Source organism: Mus caroli, chromosome 10 (assembly GCF_900094665.2).
Source record: "Mus caroli chromosome 10, CAROLI_EIJ_v1.1, whole genome shotgun sequence".
In the NCBI taxonomy this organism is placed as follows: Eukaryota; Metazoa; Chordata; class Mammalia; order Rodentia; family Muridae; genus Mus; species Mus caroli.
Window position 1 is genome coordinate 120024073 of NC_034579.1, and position 20470 is coordinate 120044542.

General features: G+C 44.4%; 1 protein-coding gene across 3 annotated transcripts in view; it reads left to right on the plus strand.

Moving 5' to 3' along the window:
• The first annotated feature begins 7393 nt into the window (after positions 1-7393).
• The window catches only part of Nemp1 (nuclear envelope integral membrane protein 1), a 24576-nt gene continuing 11499 nt past the window's right edge, over positions 7394-20470 (plus strand). The window contains exons 1-3 of one of the 3 annotated variants that reach the window (XM_029482470.1): positions 7394-7476; positions 18748-18863; positions 19737-19956. In XM_029482470.1, the coding sequence (XP_029338330.1) occupies positions 18765-18863; positions 19737-19956 (319 nt within the window). In that variant the 5' untranslated portion in view covers positions 7394-7476; positions 18748-18764. Of the gene's footprint in view, positions 7477-7720; positions 7879-8070; positions 8613-18747; positions 18864-19736; positions 19957-20470 lie in introns of those variants that run through there. The other 2 variants (XM_021175153.2, XM_029482471.1) reach the window with 2 other exon arrangements.

Sequence of the window (20470 nt, forward strand, 5' to 3'; positions counted from 1 at the left end):
TATTGTCCACGTCTGTTCTAGGAAGGGAAACGGTATCTCCAGTTGTAGTTCTTAAGGAAAAGGGTGGCGGAGACTGAAGAGAGGGGAGAAAGTGGGTGGGTGAGGAGCGAGCATACTGCCTGCCAGGACTGTCTTCCCAGGCACGTGGAGAATTTCATCTAGCAGATTGCTCCGCTCACTCCCCACCCCCCACGCTGTCAAAAAGAGACTCACTCAGCAAGGCTTGGCTGGACCTCACCTTTCTCAGACTGTTCCCTTCTGGACCCCCACCCCCACCTCCCTGTCAGAATTAATTCCTCTTACCCTTTATGGGTGATGCTGTTTTCTATGTTTTTAAATAACACTTTTTAATGTATATGTGTTCTTGGATGTGTGTGCAGGACTGTAGGTGCCCACGAACCTGTGCATGGGTGCTAGGAACTAAACTAGGTCCTCTGCAGGAGCGATGGGTGCTCTTAACCTCTGGGCCATCTCTTCAGCCTACCCCACCGCTTAAAAATAACTTTTATGTGTGACTCTGTGTGTGTGTGTGTGTGTGTGTGTGTGTGCGCGCGTGCTCACTGAGGTCAGAAAAGGCGTTGGGTCGTCTGGAACTAGAGTTGCAGATTATTGTGAGCTGCTGTGTGTGCTCGGGAAACTGAATTCAGACCTCTGCAAAAAAAAAAAAAAGCTTCTCCTTTAGCTGCTGACCCACCCATCGCTCCAGGTCCCACGCCCCCACTTTGCTTTTGAAGCAGGGTCTCTCTCTGCAGTTCTGGCTGTTTTGGATCTCACTATGTAGCCCTGGCTGGCCTGGAAATACTTAACATCTCAAAAATAAACTACACCTATAAGGAACTCACTGACTGGTAAAAGAAGCAACCATATAAACAACACACGGTGAATAATAGGAAACATATAAAAGGTGATAAGTATAGTCTTTTGTAGGAATTCTGACCAGCAATGACACCCCCCACCCCCAGTCTGCCTGTTTAAAGGACTGGGATAGACAGAGCATCTGCTATGGGCAAGGAAGGTTGGGGCTTGATGTATGAATAGAAGTTTTCTAGGAAGACAGGAAGTATATAAAGAGAGACAAAATTTGTTTGCGTGAAGGTATGAAACAGTCAAATGTTTCAGAAGCTAGAGGTTCATGTTCACTGTGGGCGGGGCTATGAGAAATGATGGCGTGTAAGTTCAGTACACTTAAGTCTGCACAGATGTCTGGGCCACTTGTGTACAATGCCCAAGGAAGCCAGAAGAGGGTGTTTGACGCCCTGGTATTGAAGTTAACAGTTGTGAACCCTTTGGCCTCTGTGGGTGCTGAGAAACAGCCCAAGTCTTCTGGAAGAAGTGGTGTTCTTAACTGCAGTCATCTCTTCAGTCCCTACTTTAACTTACTTTTTTTTTTTACTTGGCCTCCTGCTGTCTCTGTTCCCAGCACTGAGGTCATAGACCTGTGTCACTCGCCTGACTGTCTGCTATTTTTATAAAACACATTTGAAGGTGCACCCCAAAAAACAAGTCATATCCAGTAATTGTAAAGCTTCTTTGTCAAGTGGGGCACGGTGGTGACACGGTGGTGACATGGTGGTGGTGCACACCTTCAATCCCAGCGCCCGGGATGCAAACGCAGGCAGATCTCTGTGAGTTTGAAGCCTGCAAGATGTAGAGTGATTCTAGGCCAGCCAGGACTGTTACAGAGAAACCCTGTCTTCTCCAGGTGGGGGAGCAAAGCTTCTTTGTCAAATTGCTATGAATGAGGCTGGAGAGGTGGCCCAGCAGCTAAGAATTCCGTTCCCAGCACTGACATCAGACACATGTAACTCCAGCTCCTGTCCCGAGGAGCTGATACCCCCTGGCTCCCGTGGGCACCTGCACTCACATTCCATACCCCCCCCCACACCCCTCATATGTATATATTAGAAAAATAAAAATTCTCCTTCTACTTAGCAAGGCATGGTGGTCTATGCCTTTAACCCCAGAATTTGAGAGGCAGAGATGGATGGAGTTTTGTGAGTCTGAGGTAACCCAGGCCTACATAAGGAGTTACAGTCCAGCCAGGGCTGCATAGTGAGACTCTATGGAAAAAACAAACAACAACAACAAAATGTTTCTAAATATACTTCATTTCTGAAATTTTCTCTACTCGACAGGTGTCAGCTATCAAGCAGCATCAAACTTTGAATGGCATTATAGTTATTTTTTTACAAAATAATTTATGTGTATGGATGTTTTGCATTCATGTTAGTCTGTGGACTACATGCCTGCAGTGCCTGTAGAGGCCAGAAGAGGGCGATGGATCCCCCTGGGACTGGCATCACCACAATTGTGAGCTGCTGTGTGAGTGCTGGGACTCTGATCCTGGTCCTTTGGAAGATCAGCCAGTGCTTTTAACTGATCAGCCATCTCTCCAACTATAGGTTTTTGGTTTGTTTGTTTTTTGTTTTTTTTAAAGATTTTTATTTAATGAGTGCTCTATCTGCATGTACAACTGCATGCCAGAAGAGGGCATCAGATCTCATTATAGATGGCTGTGAGCCACCACGTGGTTGCTGGGAATTGAACTCAGGCTTTCTGGAAGAGTAGCCAGGGCTCTTAACTGCTGAGCCATCTCTCTACCCACTTTAGTTGTTTCTTCATAGCTGTTTGGAGATATGGTAGGACCATAAAGACTCAAACACAGAGTAGAAGGAGCAGACCTGCATTTAGGAGAGGGGAGGGCTGTTTTCCAGAGGGCACCAGGACAGTGACTAGATGGCTCCCAAGAACCTCCAGGACATGTGTAAAGGTGGAAGGAGAGAATGGAGTCCATGAAGTTGTTCTGACCACCTGCCCAACTCATTCATGCACACAATAGAGGGTTTGTTGTTGTTGTTGTTGGTGGTGGTGGTTTTTTACAAAGAGGGTGAGGCAGAGATGGGGTCAGTGAGAAGAATCACCATTTCCAGGTCTGAAGATGTGAGGTCCAGCCTGGTGACTCACGAGGTCTATAAGTATCTCCAACCCTAAATACATTTAAAGAAGTAACAAAAAATTAAAAAAAAAAACAGCCGGAGCCGGGTGGTGATGGTGCACACCTTTAATCCCAGCATTTGGGAGGCAGAGGCAGAGGCAGGCGGATTTCTGAGTTCTAGGCCAGCCTGGTCTACAAAAGTGAGTTCCAGGACAGCCAGAACTATACAGAGAAACCCTGTCGCGAAAACAAAACAAAACAACAACAACAACCTAGGGGAGATAGCTTCAAAGAAAGTAAAAGCCATTACTTCCCACAGGAAAATGCCAGCGAGGATGGCAAGGGCTGGGTGGGTCAGTGGCAAGGGGAGGCCAGGACAGACGCAGGAGGATGTGGTCATTGATTGGTTCCATTACCTTCATCAAGCAGTTGACAGCTTCCATCCTTTTTCAGTTAACTTCATCAAACAGTTAGTAGCTTCAAACCTTCAGAATTCCTACATCCAAAAAGTTATAAGACATGATTCTTTTAGTTCTGGGGACTGGGGGTACAGTGTCATGGTAGAACACTGGCCAAGCTTGTAGGAGGCTGTTTTTTGTTTGTATGTTTGTTTTTGTTTTTGGTCCCAAAACACAAAAGAAACAAACAAAAAAGCCCCAAACCAAGCCCCTCTAATCTGACTAGAGTCATCTTATGACAGAAAACAAGAGCAGCTTGCAAGGGGTTGGGTTGAATCCCTCCTCAGGCTTGCTGACACCATTCTTCCTACATCTTACTACTCAAATTCTATGCTGCCTTAGATGGCCTTGTGGTTGCTCTTCTCTCTCTCTCTCTCTCTCTCTCTCTCTCTCTCTCTCTCTCTCTCTCCCCCTCTGGATATTTTCAAGACAGGGTTTTTCTGTGTAGCCCTGGCTGTCTGGAACTCCCTCTGTAGACCAGGCTGGCCTTGCCTGGTCCTCTGCCTCCCGAGCCCTAGGATTAGAGGCATGTGCCATTACCTCCTTTTTGGTTGCTCTTTTATATAGTGAGTGTGCGCCAGGTTATCCTTCTAAATTAAAGACAAACAAAAAAACAACAAAAAGTCCAAACCTGAAACATATTTACCACCATAGTATTTACACTATTCACTCAGCAGCCTGGGCCTGAGTTTTTTGGCTATTTGCATAAATCAGATCCACCTGCAGGTAATGAATGTGCCTTGTAGCCACCAAAGGTGACTCTTGAAATGCTTTGAAGAGTCTCCTCAGTGCTAAAAGACGTGGACTGCTTTACTCACTCTCTTCGAATGACAGCACTCATTTGGGTGATGAAAGTGTGACATGTTAGAGATAACCTAGTCTCATCATAAGCAGTGGTGAGTAGTCAGTGATCTGATGGAGTTAGTTCCCAAACCTGAAAATAGTTCACCTGTTTTTGACTTTAGTGAGAACAAAAGAGAAAGCCCAGCCAGCAGTGAGAATGGGAAGGCCTGGCCTGGTATGGAGGCCGGTGCCTGTGATCCCAGCACATGGGAGTTAGGGATAGGAGTTGACAGTTGTCCTCAGTTATATAGGAAATTTGAGATGGCCTGGGGCACATGAAACCCTATCTACATAATGTATATGTATATATAATATTTATATAATACACACACACACATACACACCCCAAAACCAGGCTGAAGCGATAGCTCGGTGGTTAGGAGGACTTGTTGCAAAGGGTCTAGAGGTTTGGTTCTATACAGCATCTGGCAGTTAACTGTCAGTTCAGTTCCAGTGTATCCACAGACCTTTTCTAACCGTCACATGCATCACACCCATGTGGTGCACAAACATACATGCAGGCAGAACACCCATACACATGAAATAAAAATAAATCTGAAGACAAACAAACAAACAAACAAACAAAAAACGACAGCAAAACCAGAAAAAGGGAAATGAAGGAAGAATGGGAGGGAGGGACAGAGGGAGGGAAGGCCTGGAAGACAAGCGAGGCGTGCCAGCAGGGCAACACATGCCTGTAATCCCAGCATTTGTCAGGCAGAGTCAGAAGGATCACTCAGACTTTGATGCCAGCCACATCTCTACAAGCTCCAGGACAGCCAGGGTCATATAGCCAGACTCTGTCTAAAAATTGCACATCTATGGGCTGGCGAGATGGCTCAGTAAGAGTAAGTGGGTAAGCAGTCAGTAGACCGCTCTTCTAAAGGTCCTGAGTTCAATTCCCAGCAACCACATGGTGGCTCACAACCGTCTGTAATGGGATCTGATGCCCTCTTCTGGTGTGTCTGAAGACAGCGACTGTGTACTTATGTATAATAATAAATAAATCTTTGGGCCTGAGCGAGTGGAGCAGAGGTCCTAAAAATTCAATTCACAACAACCACATGAAGGCTCACAACCATCTATACAGCTACAGTGTACTCATATACGTAAAATAAATATATCTTTAAAAAAAAAAAAAAGCACAAAAAGAAAAACCCATCTTTGACTTCCTCAAGCACTGAAAAGATAGCAGAGACTTTCCATATATCTGCATCATCTCTTCTGCTACCTTCCACTGATATATAGGACTCACTAACTCATACATTAAGAAAAAACACGCTTAAGGTTTCATTCTGTTCTATTTTTAAAATTTTCAAGTATGTCCTGTCATGAGTGCCTATGTAGTACCCTTGGAGACCAGAAGAGGGTGTCAGAATCCCTGGAGTTACAGCAGGCAGTGAGAATGTAGTACCCTGTGGATGCCAGAAGAGGGTGTCAGAATCCCTGGAGTTACAGCAGGCAGTGAGAATGTAGTACCCTGTGGATGCCAGAAGAGGGTGTTAGAATCTCTGGAGTTACAGCAGGCAGTGAGAATGTAGTACCCTGTGGATGCCAGAAGAGGGTGTTAGAATCTCTGGAGTTACAGCAGGCAGTGAGCCACCACAAGTGGGTGCTGGGAAGAAACTCCGTCCTGTGCTAGATGGAGCAGTGTCACACTGTTCACTGTGGGGTCAGCTCTGCAGCTTCTATTTATAGTTTTTGTCTATATTTACTGAGCTCAAACCCAAGTTTTCTGGTGCACAAGGCTCCTTCCCACTACATGGCTTGACATTTGCAGGTCAGGCAGAGAATATGTACAGTACTCACAGAAACCGAAGCAGGACGGAAAGATGGGCAGGGCAGACTGGCAGGGAAAGAGGTGACTCACGCTTGCAATCTCAGTTTTGTTTCTTCGGGCTTTTTTTTCTTCCTGTTCCAAGATCCATATTATATGACATGTAGTTCATCATGTTTACGTATGCTCCCTTGTCTGGGATAGTCTGTTAGTCTTCCCTTGTTTCACATTAATGTAAGTTTTTGTTTTGAGGTTGGTTTTAGATGTGTAGTGTAGTGTAAGCTAATCTTATTTGTGATCCTCTGACCTGAGTGTTTAGAATGCTGGAGTTAACATATATGGACCAACACGCCTCCTGTTAACCTTGACATTAAAAGGTTTTTGTTTTGTTTTGTTTTGTTTTTACATCAATTGATCCATTGTGTGTGTGTGTGTGGGGGTGGGGGTATTGTGTGCCACAGAGTCGGTATGGAGGTCCTGTGGGAGCAGAGGTTGGTTTTCTCCTACCATATGAGTTCTAGGTTTACACAACCGAGCCATCGCAATAAGCCATATGTGTGTTGTGTATGTACATATAAATGCACATATACATGCATACCTGTGTCTACACACAAGTGTGTGTGTGTATATGTATGTGTGTGTATGTATATGTAGGCAGGCAGATTTCTGGGTTCGAGGCCAGCCTGGTCTACAGAGTGAGTTCCAGGACAGCCAGGAATACACAGAGAAACCCTGTCTCAAACAAACACAAAAAACAAACAAACAAACAAACAAAAGGTGCTTCAATTTCTGAAAGTGCTACACACACAGTGCCTGGACTGCAAATGTTGTATCATGTACTGGGAGGCATCTAAGCCACAGAAAGAACTTAGATTTGAGCTCAGAACCTACTTTGTGTTTCCTTTCTCTCTCTTAGCCTTGGCTTTTTTTTTTTCCCCCCAAATGGAGAGGATAAACAGTCTTAATTATCACTTGTTTCGTTTCAAAACCAGAAATGCTCGTGACTTGTAGTTTATTCCTGTGGCGTTGGTGATCGAAACGAGGGCCTTGTGCACAGTTCAGCTACATCTTCTGTCAAAAAAGGAAACCGAAGCCAAATTAATACTTGTGTGTGTGTGTTTTGTTTTCTGTTCGTTTTTTTCTTGCAGTGCTGGGGATCGAAGTCAGAGTTTCTATCTCAGCTCTACCTCTACATTTTCAAACGTTGTTTATGCCTACAAAACCTTGACAACGCACAATAATCCTGTACTTATTGCTGAAATATTTCAGAACTTTGGAGACAGGCTGGCAATCATTTTACCTTAAAAAACGTTCACGGGAGAACCTTACTCGTGAAGAGTTGCCGCTGGCTAGCATGTAATAAAAGGACCGCGGAAGAAAGGAAAGAAAAACTAGAAGAGACTCGACGTTTCGATGGAAACACGCAGTCCAGGAGGCCTCCTCTCATTCTGATTTCCTATTGGGTAAGCTTTCCATCAATCTCATTTGTAAATAAACCGCGGACGGAAGCAGGTTGCGGGGAAAGGGCGGGCTCTTCCTGTCGTTACTGCCAGGGTTGGCGTTGCTAGGAGGTGTGGCTCCTAGGGGCGCGGGAGGGCGGAGCGCGCGAGGCCCCGCCTGCTTCACGGGGTGGGGGGGGTAGGGCGGGTCTCGCAGCTGATTGGCTGCCGGCGCTGCCTGTTCGGAGACAGTTGCTGAGGAGGGGCACGCGAGGAGGAGGCGGTGTGAGGCATCCATGGCGGGAGGAATCAAAGTGTCGGTGTGGTCGGCGGTTGGTCCCGGGCCCCGGTGCTGGGGGGCCGGGGGCGGCGGCGGCGCCGCGTGGCTGCTCTTGGTCGTCGCCGGCTGCGTGGTCTGCGGCTCAGGTACCACCCCGGCAGCGGCTGCCCAAGGGTCGGGCGCGAGGGCTAAATGTGGAAAAGTGGTTTCTCATCCCGAGGGTGCGGCCCGTTACTCGGAGCCGCGCGGGACGCTGAGGGAGACGCTCCAGGGACGGTCCGCACGGACGGGTCCCGGGCCGCCCTCCGGACAGCTCGGGTCGGGCGGAGGCCTGAGCCTTCCCCAGGAAGGGATGCCTGGGCTGGTTGACACCCTTTAGGGGGGAAACCGCGGAGGGGCTGCGTGGTGCTGCTAGGTCCCTTCAATTTCTGAGTTAAAACGGATTTCTGGGTTTCGCCCAGAAATAGGTCAGGAGAAAGCAAACGCCCCACTCATTCAGTTTACTAAAAACACCCCAGGGATGGATCTGTCTCGATTACAGTGGGATAGAGTTCACCTGAATGTTTTTCAAGACAGGGTCTATCAGGGTAGCCCTGGCTGTTCTGGAACTCACACCTTAGACCGGGCCGGCCTGGAATTGAGAGACCCACTGCCTCTGCCTCCTGTGTGCTGGGATTAAAGGTGTGTGCCACCACTGGCCTCTTGTTAAGATCTTCCTCCCAAATAGCCCCGGAGAACACACCTGGAGTCATACTCCAGTTGCCCAGGAAAGATAAGAGAGGCCATCCGCTTAAGCAGGACGTACGTAGTTCCTAAGTTTATTCATTCTTTCAAGCACATTCATTTTGTACCTCCTGCTGGACAATCAGCTCCGGAGTAGGTAAGAAACTTATTTTGTGTTCCCGACCAGAAAAAAAATTTAAAAGTTGATAAGAAATCGTGTTTTCCCTCCCTTGTTAAATAGTGGCCGGGAAAATAAGTGATGTTTGCCAACATCCACTGGAGGGAGTAGCAACTCCAGAGAATAAAGACAGCCGAGGCGTGTAAGCACACATCCACTCTCATACTGCCCCCTTCCGTTCCTGCCTGCCTGTCACTTGCTCTCACTTGTGGCTTTAAGATCAACACCCATAAATATATTGTCCAAGAGGGACTGGAAACTTCTTTTGGGAAGAGAGTATGTGTCCAGGAAAGATTCTTTTCCAGATCAGGGCCTAAAAGCCTAGAACAGGATTTGGAAGGACTGTCACCTGAATAAACTTTCAAAATGGGGCCTTGGGGTGTGAAGAAATAAGGAAATATTAAGCACAATCAGCAGTTCCTTTCTTTGAGATTTCTTTTACAGGGAACTGGGGATTGAAACGTAAAGCAAAAAGCCAGGCATAGTGGCTCAGAACTTTACTCCCAGCACTTGGGAGGCCAAGGGAGACAGATCTCTCCAGTTCGAAGATAGCCTGCTCGGTGCACTTAGTTCCAGGACAACCGGAGCTACCTAGACCCGGAAACAAATAAGCAAATAATAAAATAACTTAAAAAAAAAAAGTGCCAGGCGCGATGGCGCACGCCTTTAATCCCAGCACTTGGGAGGCAGAGGCAGGCGAATCTCTTGAGTTTGAGGCCAGCCTGGTCTACAGGGTGAGTTCCAGGTCAGCCAGGGCTACACAGAGAAACCCTGTCTCGGAAAACCAACCAACCAACCAACAACAGAAGTAACGTAGAGCACACTTTTCTGCTTGCTTGCGTCCCTTCCTTCTTTTACTGAGTCAGGGTCTTACTGTGTTGTGCAGGCTGCTTTGGAACTCACTGTGTGACTCTGACCTGTAACTCAGGATCCCCTGCTTCATCCTCCAGGATTCTGGGTTTACAGCGCGTCACCAAAGGTTCCAAAGTTTCTTCTAGGAAGGGAGGCTCAGGGGCTTCCTAATGTGGAGAAAATTCATCTCCAGGAACAAGTCGGAATGCCGACCTGGTTACGTGGGTGTCAGCTGTCAGAGCAATCTGTGGCACTCTAAAAGCCAGGCTCTCGGATAGTAGGAAGGAATTTTATTCAAAGGTTGGTTACTGTCACAGGGAGTTTTAGAAACATTTATATAGCAAGTATTAATACAGTATAAATTAAGTATAAAGAAGTAGGCAAAACCCTTGAAGTTTATTGCTTGTGTGTGTGTGTGTTTGTGCTTGAGCATATTGGGGGGAGGGGTCATGTGCACATGTGTGCAAGTATAGGCCAAAGGTCTGATGTCTGTTTGATTCTTTATCTCCCCTAGTGGGCCTGGAACTTAGAGATTTGGCTAGACTGCTGACCAGCAGTCTAATCTCCCTCAGCACTGGGGTTACAGGTGATCTGCACTCTGCCTGGCTTCTGAGCTCAGAGCCTTGTGTTTGCAGAGCAGATACTTTACATACTGGAGCCATCACCCAGCCCCAACTTTAAACTCCGAGGATGTGTGTGTGTCCTTTGTTCATGGCCTACTGTATTATTTAATTTTCTGAGCCAGGCTTTTGTAGCCCATGTTGGCCCTTTGTATCAGAGAATGACTTTTAATTATTGATCCTCTCATGTGCTGGGATTATAAGCATTTGCATCCATATCCACCATACTTAGCTACAAATTTGGTGTGTATGTGAGTGGGTGTATTTATTTTTTCAGTGCTAGAAAGCAAATCTAGGACTTGACCCACACCAGGCATGAGCTCTACCAAGCTGCGTCTCTAGCAATATAATTGCTATTTATAAAAGATAAAATTTAGAGCTTATTTCTCCCCTCTTTAAATTTTTATTGGTTTTATTTTGTGTGAGTGTTTTGCCTGTGTGTAGGTATGTGTGCTTGGTGCATACAACAGTCAGCAGAGGGTGTCGGATCCCCTGACACTGGAGTTACAGATGGACAGATAGATGGTGCTGGGAATGAACCTGGATTCTTTCGCAAGAGCCACAAGTGCTCCTAACCACTGAGCTGAGTCTCCAGCCCCTGCCCCCTTTTGTATTTTGTATGTGGTCATTTGGCTTCATTGTTTGGATTTATACTTAGGAGATTTCCAGGCCAGTGAGATGGTTCTGTGGGTAAGGAAGACTTGTCACACAAACCTGGAGACCTGAGTTGGATCCATGAAACCTATAATTGGAGATAACTGATTCCCCAAAGTTGCCAGGGAGGGCAGACATACACATAAACATATGTCTCTCTCTCTCTCTCTCTCTCTCACACACACACACACACACACGTATTACACACACATACAATAATGTTAATAAGATAGAGATCTGTAAAGTTGAATTTTTTTTTAAATTTTGGGGGATAAGTGTTAAATGCATTTTTATTTTACTAATTATTATTAGCTGAGCTGGGAATTGAGCCTAGGGCCTCAAACATGCAGTGTTAGTGCTCTACCACTGAACTGATTCTAGACTTTTTTTTTTTTTTTGGTTTCTCGAGACAGGGTTTCTCTGTGTAGCCCTGGCTGTCCTGGCACTCACTCTAGACTTTTTTTTTAAAACAGGGTCTTACTAGGTATCCCTGCCTCTTTATTTTTTATTTATAATTTGTATTGGTGTTTGGTGTGAGGTGAGGATTTAGATAGATTTTATTTTTTAAGTAGTCACATGTCCCAGCATGTAGTTTAATAATCCTTTAGGAAACCTGTTGCCTGTAGATGGTAGATTTGAAAATGTTTTTTTTAAAAAAATGCTTCTGCTCTGGCTGGTTTTTGTTAGCAGTTTATTTTTATTTATGTTTAAAGATGTATTTATTTACTGTGTATACGGCTTTCTGCCTTCATGTATCCTGCAGGCTAGAAGAGGGCATCTGATCCCATTACAGTTGGTTGTGAGCCACCATGTGGTTGCTGGGAATTGAACTCAGGACCTCCAGAAGAGCAGTCAGTGCTCTTAACCGCTGAGCCATCTCTCCAGTTCTTAAAAAACTTTTACTAAATTTGTTCTTTGACAAATTCATGCATTTGTATAGTCTATTCTGATTATCACTACCCAGGCCCCCAGCCCTGCGCAGCTCCTGCTCAGCCCCTTCTTGTCACTGCTGGTCCTATCCCCATTCGTATCTGTTTGTTTAAACTCATGACTCACTGAATGTAACTAGGGCCATCTCCATGGTCATAGATTTGGAACTATCTATTGGAGCCTAGAAAAATGGCAGTTTGGGGGCCAGCAGGATGGCTTGGGGTTAGGTGCCTGATGCCAAGCCTGACACCCGACCCCTGGGATTCACATGGTAGAGAACCAACGCCTACCAGCTGTTCTCTGACTTTCCCACACATGCGTGTGCATGCATGCATACAAGTACAGTGGCACGTGCTCTCAGAAAACACTCAGTATAATCTTAGAAAGGAGCTAGTTGTTGGCAAGGCTTCTGAGTAACTGGGTTACTCTTGACAGAAATGAGTTGAGGGTATTTAAGAGTTAGAAGGGGCTGGAGGGTGTGGGTCTAAGTGTGCATTGCTCCTGGAGAGGATCTGAGTTTGGATTCCCAGTGCCCACATCAGGTGGCTCACACTGAGACACAGACACACAGATACACAATTTAAAGCAAGTCTAGAGTCCTGGTGGTTTCCACAGATCGCCCTCCGTAGCTGAAGCGCAGTACGTTCTGCATTAATGCATTGCCAAGCATATGTGGCTGACCAAGGTGCTGATTTCTCTTGCAGGTTACTAACTGAAAAAAGTTTAAGTTCTTTCCCATGGGGCTGGAGAGATGGCTCAGCCGTTAAGAGCACTGACTGTTCTTCTGGAGGTCCTGAGCTCAATTCCCAGCAACCACGTGGTGGCTCATCCATCTGTAGTGGGATCTGATACACTCTTCTCTTGTGTGTCTGAAGACAGCTGCAGTGTACTCACATAAATAAAAAATCTTTAAAAAAAATTATTTCCCATGAATAGTATAGAATTAAGGAAAAGAAAACTAGGTTGGTTTGGTTTTGTTTTTTTTTTTTGTGTGTGTGTTTTTTTTTCTCCCCAGGGTTTTTTGTTTGTTTTTTGTTTTTGCTTGTTTGTTTGTTTGTTTTGTATCATGCTGGCTGCCCTGGAACTAGCTCTGTAGACCAGGCTGGCCTTGATCTTAAAGAGATCTGCCTGCCTCTGCCTCCTGAGTGCTAAGATTAAAGGCATGCACCATCACTGCCTGGCTCTGAAAACTAGATTTTAAAGAATGTTAATAGTAGAGCTGTTTCCTCAAAAATGTTCCTTTTTAAAAATTATTTTTGGACTTCCACTTCATTGGGAGGAAGAGTACAGCTTTTCAGTGGTTCCTGCCCCTGCTTCCTGTGTGCTGGAATTATGGATGAATGTCAGTCAGCATACCATCCATCCTCAATGGATCATAAATACAGTATTTTCAAGTTTTACATAAACTTATTCCATCTGTTTTTATGTTATAAAGTAGGATTTGCTGTATAGCTTAAGCTGGTTTCAAATTCACTGTAACATAGGCTGCCTTAGGACTTACTTCAACGACCTTTCTTTGTTTCTCAAGAGCAGGGTGACAGCCATGCACATCATGCTCAACATAAATGATGGTGGGGGCGGGGGTGGGGGTGCATGCACACATACGGATATATATGCACAGGCCGGAGACTAGTGCCAAGTGTTTCAATCTCACTAAACCTTATTTTCTCACTGAACACAGAGCTCACAGAAGTGGCTAGGCAGGCAGGCAGTGAGCCCCAGGGATGCTCCTGTCTGCTCCACAGGCTTGGGATTGCAGTTGTACACCACCATGGCTGGTTTCTTATATGGGTTCCGGGGATTGAACTCTGGTCTTCATACTTACACGGAAAGCACTTTTCTGCTTAGCCATCTTCTCTAGCCTGCTCTTTCTCTTCCAAAGGAAGCAATATCTGTATTTATGAGTATTTTTTCTATTTATGAATATATATATATATGCATATATATATATATATAATCTATGAACTTGCTAGGGAGATAAATATCAATAGAGTTTAAATTTGTTTTTATTTTTAATTTATGTCCATGAGTGTATGCCATGTGTGTGTATGGGTGTATATGTATGTGGATGGATGGATGGATGGATGCAGGTGTCCTTAGAGGCTGGAAGAGGATGGTAGATCCTCTGGGGCTGGAGTTAAATGTGGTTGTGAGCTGCTCCATGCGGATGCGAGGGATTGAGCTCAAATCTTCAGGAGGAGCAGTAAGCAGTCTTAACTGCTGAGTCGTCTCTCCAGCCACGCAACAGGAATTGAAAAAAAAAAGTTTTTTTTCTTTTAGAAGAAATTCAGATTACTATAGGGTTGAAGCCTGTAATGAGAAACAGGCACCGTATTCTGACCTAAGGTGTTTTATTAGCCCACAGGGTTAGGTCTGACTGTGTGTGCTCAGATGAGAGTTGTTGTTTGTTGTCCTCCATCCCCACCCCTGCTCCTTTGTACTGTGTGTGTACCTTAGCCTTTCTGTTTTGATGTCATAAGTGAGATCAGCTTTTTTAAAATTGAGATTTAATTTATAAATGCTATTTGGTGGGTTTTAGTATTTTCACAGTGTTGTGCCATTATTGTAACTGTTAGTTCCTGTCTTCTCTCCATCCTGTCTCTGACAGCCGCTCAATCTGTTTCTTGTCATGGCATTCACTCCTTCCAGACATTTTATATGAATTTATCTGTCATTTTCTTCTTGTGACCTTTTTTTTTTTTCTTTTGTATGACTTCTTTCGCACAATATAACCTTTTACTAAAGGTTCATCATTTTGTAGCATGTGTCAGTATTTCATTTTTTAAATTTAAAACCTTTTTTAAAAAAGATTTTATTTTATGTATATGAATGAGTACGCTGTAGCTGTCTTCAGACACACCAGAAGAGGGCATCAGATCCCATTACAGATGGTTGTGAGCCATGTGGTTGCTGGGAATTGAACTCAGGACCTTTGGAAGAGCAGTCAGTGCTCTTAACCACTGAGCCATTTCTCCAGCCCAATTTAAAACCTTTTTTATTGCATCCTATTCATGTGGACATTGTTTCCATGTGTCTGGGCACACTGTACATGCCAAGTGCCCAGAGATGCCAGAAGAGGACCCTTGATTCCCTGGGACTGGAGTTAGATGGTTGTGGGTGCTGGAAATTGAACCCAGGTCCTCTAACAGCAGCCAGTGCTCTTAACTGCTGAGCCACCTCCCCAGTTCTAATACTTTTCTTTTAGAGCTGGATGTAGTCCATTGTGTGAATGTAACACATTTTGTTTACCTGCTCATTAGCTGAGTGGCACTGAGCCTTTTCATTCTCTGGTGGTTATGTAGGAAGCTTTATGATAGGTTTTTATACACATTCATGTGCATAGTTTTGTGTGAACATATTCCCAATTGTCTGGAATTATATAAGGAACTATTAAACTATAATATTGTCCTAAAAAAAATGTATCATTTTACATCCTGCCAGCAGTACATGGGGGGTAAGTTCCCAATTTGTCCATATTCCCAACCAACATTTGTTACTGAATTAATTTCTTAATTTCTTTCTTTCTTTCTCTCGTTTTTTTATTGTTTTTGTTCTTTTGGGTTTTTAAAGATTTATGTATGTGAGTACACTGTAGCTGTACAGATGGTTGTGAGCCTTCATGTGGTTGTTGGGAATTGAATTTTAGGACCTCTGCTCGCTCCAGTTTGTCCTGCTCGCTCTGGTCAACTCTGCTTGCTCATTCCCTGCTCGCTCAGGCCCAAAGATTTATTTATTATTATAAGTACACTGTAGCTGTCTTCATACACACCAGAAGAGGGCATCAGATCTCATTCCAGATGGTTGTGAGGTACCATGTGGTTGCTGGCAATTGAACTCAGGACCTCTGGAAGAGCAGTCAGTGCTCTTAACGGCTGAGCCATCTCGCCAGCCTTTCTTTCTTTCTTTTTTAAGATTTATGTATTTTATGTATATGAGTACACTGTTGCTCTCTTTAGACACCAGAAGAAGGCATTGAATCCCATTACAGATTGTTGTGATATGTTTAATTCCCATGTGGTTGCTGGGAATTAAACTCAGAACCTCTGGGAGAGCAGTCAGTGCTTTTTGACTGCTGAGCATCTCTCCAGGCCTATTACTGAATTTCTTTTTAAAAAAAAGTTTAAAATTTATTTATAGTATGTGTGTGTGTTGTGCCATGTACATTGCAGTGTGTATGGAGAGGACAGTGTGCAGTTGGTTCTCACCTTCCGTCATGTGGGTCCTGAAGGTCAAGTGCAGCTCATCACACTAGGCCGCAGTTACTTTTGTCTTTAACCCATCTCTGGCCTCACCTCTGCAGCCCTGGCTGGCCTGAAACTGGCTGTGCAGTACAATCTGGTCCCCTGCTCCCAGGGATCCACTTTCTGCCTTCCATGTGCTGTGCTTAACCATATGAGCACCATGCCCAGCTCCAGACTTGGAGCTTTGTTTGATTGTAGCCATTCTAGTAAGTGTGAAGTCGTGTTTTATTGTGGCTTTGGCTTCTATTTCTTTAATGATTTGAGCCCCATTGTCATGTACATTTATGTATGTGTTTTCTTTGGAGAAATATCTACTGGCATCTTTTATTTGTTAAAAGGACTGGGTTGAGCCAGGGTATGGTGGCATATAATTATAATCCGTGGGACATAGAGGCAGAAGATTCTGGAATTCAAGGTCATCTTCAGCTATAGAGCAAGTTTGAGGCCAGTGTATGAGACTGGCTGGAAAGGGTTATTGTTGTCATAGCTGTCTATGTATTCCAGCTATTTTTATTGTCAGGTATGTGATTGGAAAACGTTTCTTCCTATTTCCTGAGGTAGTCATTTTACGTTTGTGTTCTTTGGCTTACAGAAGTATCGGTCTCTCTCTCTGTAAGTTTTATACATGCATACGTGTGTGTGGGTGCATGTGTGTGGGCATAAATGTATGCTTGGGTACATGTTGTGTGTGAGTCTATGTGGTGGACATAGGGCAGCCTCAAGTGTCATCCTTAGGAACATTGTCCCTTTCCTGAGTCAGGGTCTCTCACTGGCCTGATCTCACCATAGGCTAGGGAGCCCCAGGGGACTTCCTGTTGTCTCTCCCCCTAAGCTGAGACTATGCTGCAGGACGCTGACATTTTCCCATGGGTTCTAGGATCCTTGAGCCTTCAAGGCAGGAAGTGCTTGCTTTACTGAGTCAGCCCCTCACCCACGCCCGCCATCTCCTTTCTTCCCTCTGTTCTGGAACTGCTAGGAAGCCATGGTTTTACATTTCCTCAAGTCTGCTTTAGGGATTTCTTCTTGACTTCTGCATATTCTAGGATCCTACTTAAGAAACCATTGTTTAGTACAAGGCCATGGAGAGTTATACCCATGTCTTGTATGTTTAGCTCGGACCTAGGCTTGCGGTTAAATATGACTTTAAAGCTAGTGTGGTGATGGGGCTGTCTCAGTGATAGAGTGCTTGCCTAGCATGTACAAAGAAAGCCCTGGGTTGGGTCCTCAACACAAGAAACAAACAAAACAAAACCCAACAACAACAACAACAACAAAAGGTCTTAGTTTCACTTTAAAATCATCTTAACTGGTAGGATGGCTCAGTGGGCTTGCCCATCAAGTCTGACAACCTGAATCGCATACCTAAGACTTGTATGGTGGAAGAAGAGAAGGAACTCCTGGAAGTTGTCCTCCAGCCTCCACACTCGCACTGTGGCAGGCCCCCCTCCAAAGTAAACTAAAAATAAGATGGGCATTGATGCTTTCAGAGGGTTTGTTTGAGACAAGGTTTCTCTGTGTCCCTGGCTGTCCTGGAACTCACTCTGTAGACTAGGCTGGCCTCAAACTCAGAGATCAGCCGCTTCTCCCTCCTGAGTGCTGGGTGGGATTAAAGGTGTGTACCACCGTGCCCAGCTCAGTAATGCTTTTTGTGTGGGTAACTTTGATTTGGATTTAGTTGAGGATTTTTTTTTTTCCTTTTCTATTTTTTTGTGGTGGGTGGGGCTAGGAGGAGGAGGAGACAGGGTTTCTCTATGTAACAGCCTTGGCTGTCCTGGAACTCAAACTCAAATCTGTAGATCAGGCTAGCTCAGAGAGATCCCTGCCTGCCTTTGCCTTCCAATTGCTGAGATTAAAGGAGTGTGCCATCATACCTGCCTGAGGATTAAGGATTTCTTTCTTATTTAAATCTATCTACCTGACACTAAAAACCACACTGATAATTAAATTTGTACTTACTCTTACTTGATAAGTGTTCTGCATAGGGTTTTGGAGATGGCTTAGGTGGTCAGGGTACTTGCTGTCACGTAACCAGAGGTAGACGCCTGGGGACACCATAGTAGAAGGAGAGTCATGGTCCTCCCTGATCTGCACATGTGCACACCCATACCTCTCTCACTCCAACAGAAAAGAAATGTAAAAATCTCTGCATAATATAGAAATTTAGTGAAGAAATAGATGTTTTGGGTTTAATCTCTAATACCACAAAGAAAAATGTTACTAAAATAATCGTTTCAAAGAAGGTAGGTTGGGTGTGGGAAGGTATAGGAGAGTGATTTCTCGTAAATCTTTTTTTTTAAGATTTATTTATTTTTATTTTATGTGTGTGAGTACACTGCAGCTGTCTTCAGACACACCAGAAGGAAGCATCAGATCCCATTACAGGCGGTTGTGAGCTACCATGTAGTTGCTGGGAATTGAACTCAGGACCTCTGGAAGAGCAGCCAGTGTTCTTAACTGCTGAGCCATCTCACCAGCCCCTAAGAAGTAGCTTTTATTGTTTATGCTGTGTTAATGTAATGTTAGCTATCTGTAACAGTTAAATAATTAAAGGCTGAGAATGTAACCCAGTGATAAAGCATATGTTTAGCATGTTTGATATTCTACAGTTAGTCTTAGACAAGCACACATGTAAATTAGACAGAGATAAAACTGCTTTATTCTCATTTTTTTTTGTTTGTTTTGTTTTTGTTTTTATGGTCTGGTTCGTATTTTAAGCATAAGTTTAAGCATCAGTTTACTTCTTTTAATAAAATGAACTATAGTTATGACTTGTTCTGTTATGACATACTTAATTCTTGTTTCCCTTTTTGCCTAAAGCTGATGTAAATGTGGTCATGCTTCAGGAATCGCAAGTTGATATGAATTCCAGTCAACAATTCTGTTATAAAAATGTGCTTATCCCAAAGTGGCATGATATATGGACACGGATACAGGTAATTAGTAGCTCCAGCCCTGGGCATCTCAGCTCCCTTTACCAGCTTAGGGTACTATGATCCTGAGGTAAATGTTCTTCCTTCTTCCTCGTGTTGGGTTCCTCCCTTGTGAAGTCTGCACACTCATGCCTCTTTTGAAATGTCTGTGCCTCCTATGGCTGGACTCTGGAGTGCCTGTCTGAACTCTTGTCCCGTGGTTCCCATTCTATTTTGATTCTGTGAGAGAAGTTTCCTTGGGTGACTTTGGGCTCTTTTATTTCATAGCACAGTTAAGTCACCCACAAGCAAGAGACTCTGACTGTGATAGTGATTGAAGATGCTGCTGTGCACACAGACACTGATAAGGATGTTTGCTGTCCACATCAGCCACACGAGAGCTGGGCTTGTGGGGGGCTTTCAATCCTTTCTTTACTTTCTGATACAAAATTCATACTGACTCTGAGGCACATTATAACCAACATTTATCCATAATCAGTGATTTGTGACAGTGCGTTGGACTCAGCCTGTCATTATGGGAAACATTTTCAGTTTTCTGGGGCTGTTTATGACTGGCAATTTTCTTAATATTACAGATCCTTGCTTTGTATGATCTCATAAATAGCAGTATTGATGACTCTTTCTGCTTGGGAACTTCTCCCTCCCCCCTTTTCTGGCTTAATAGTAGATTCAGACCATGATAACAAGAAATTGTAGCAGCAGCCTCTATCAGAGCAGCATCATTTGCCAAATTATGTTTCTGTTACTGCATCTGTACATTTCTGCTAAGCTTTGTGTGAAATGGCACATTGTTCATCAGCTATTTAAGGTTTTTTTTTTTTAATTATGTTTATGAAAATTTTCTACTTTTTCATCCTAATGTCATTTGTGTTACAGGTTCGGGTAAATAGTTCCAAATTGGTCCGAGTTACCCAGGTGGACAATGAGGAGAAGCTGAAGGAGCTAGAGCAGTTTAGTATCTGGAACTTTTTTTCTTCTTTTTTAAAAGAGAAATTGAATGACACCTATGTTAACGTGGGTCTGTACAGCACTAAAACCTGCCTCAAGGTTGAGATGATAGAGAAGGACACCATGTACAGTGTCACTGTGACCCGGAGTAAGTCTCAACTGCTTCTCTGGTGGATTCTGTAGTGAGAGGGACGGACAGGCTTTGGAGGGTACAATGAGTAAGACAGAGAAGTCTGCCTGGGACAGTTCCCTTTGGTTTGTGATTACAGTCTTGACTGTATCATGGCCCTCAACAGCTTATGGAGACTCCACTTAAGCGTCTGTAGCCCAGAATGACAAGTCTCCTTTAGTGATTCAGTGCCTAGAACCGGGCAGGTTCTGAGCTGAATGGCGAGTACCTGGAGTCAGTCAGACAGTCAGCATAGTCATGCTTTCTGCAGACTTCGTGACAAAGGTATTTGCACTACTCCATGCAGGCCTGTGTTTGAAGACAGGAAAGCTCAACAGTATAAAATTGGTAGCTCATAAAATAGTGCTTGTAGAATCATAATTAAAGATTGAGACCGCTGGGTGTGGTGGCGCATGCCTTTAATCCCAGCACTTGGGAGGCAGAAGCAGGCGGATTTCTGAGTTGGAGGCCAGCCTGGTCTACAGAGTGAGTT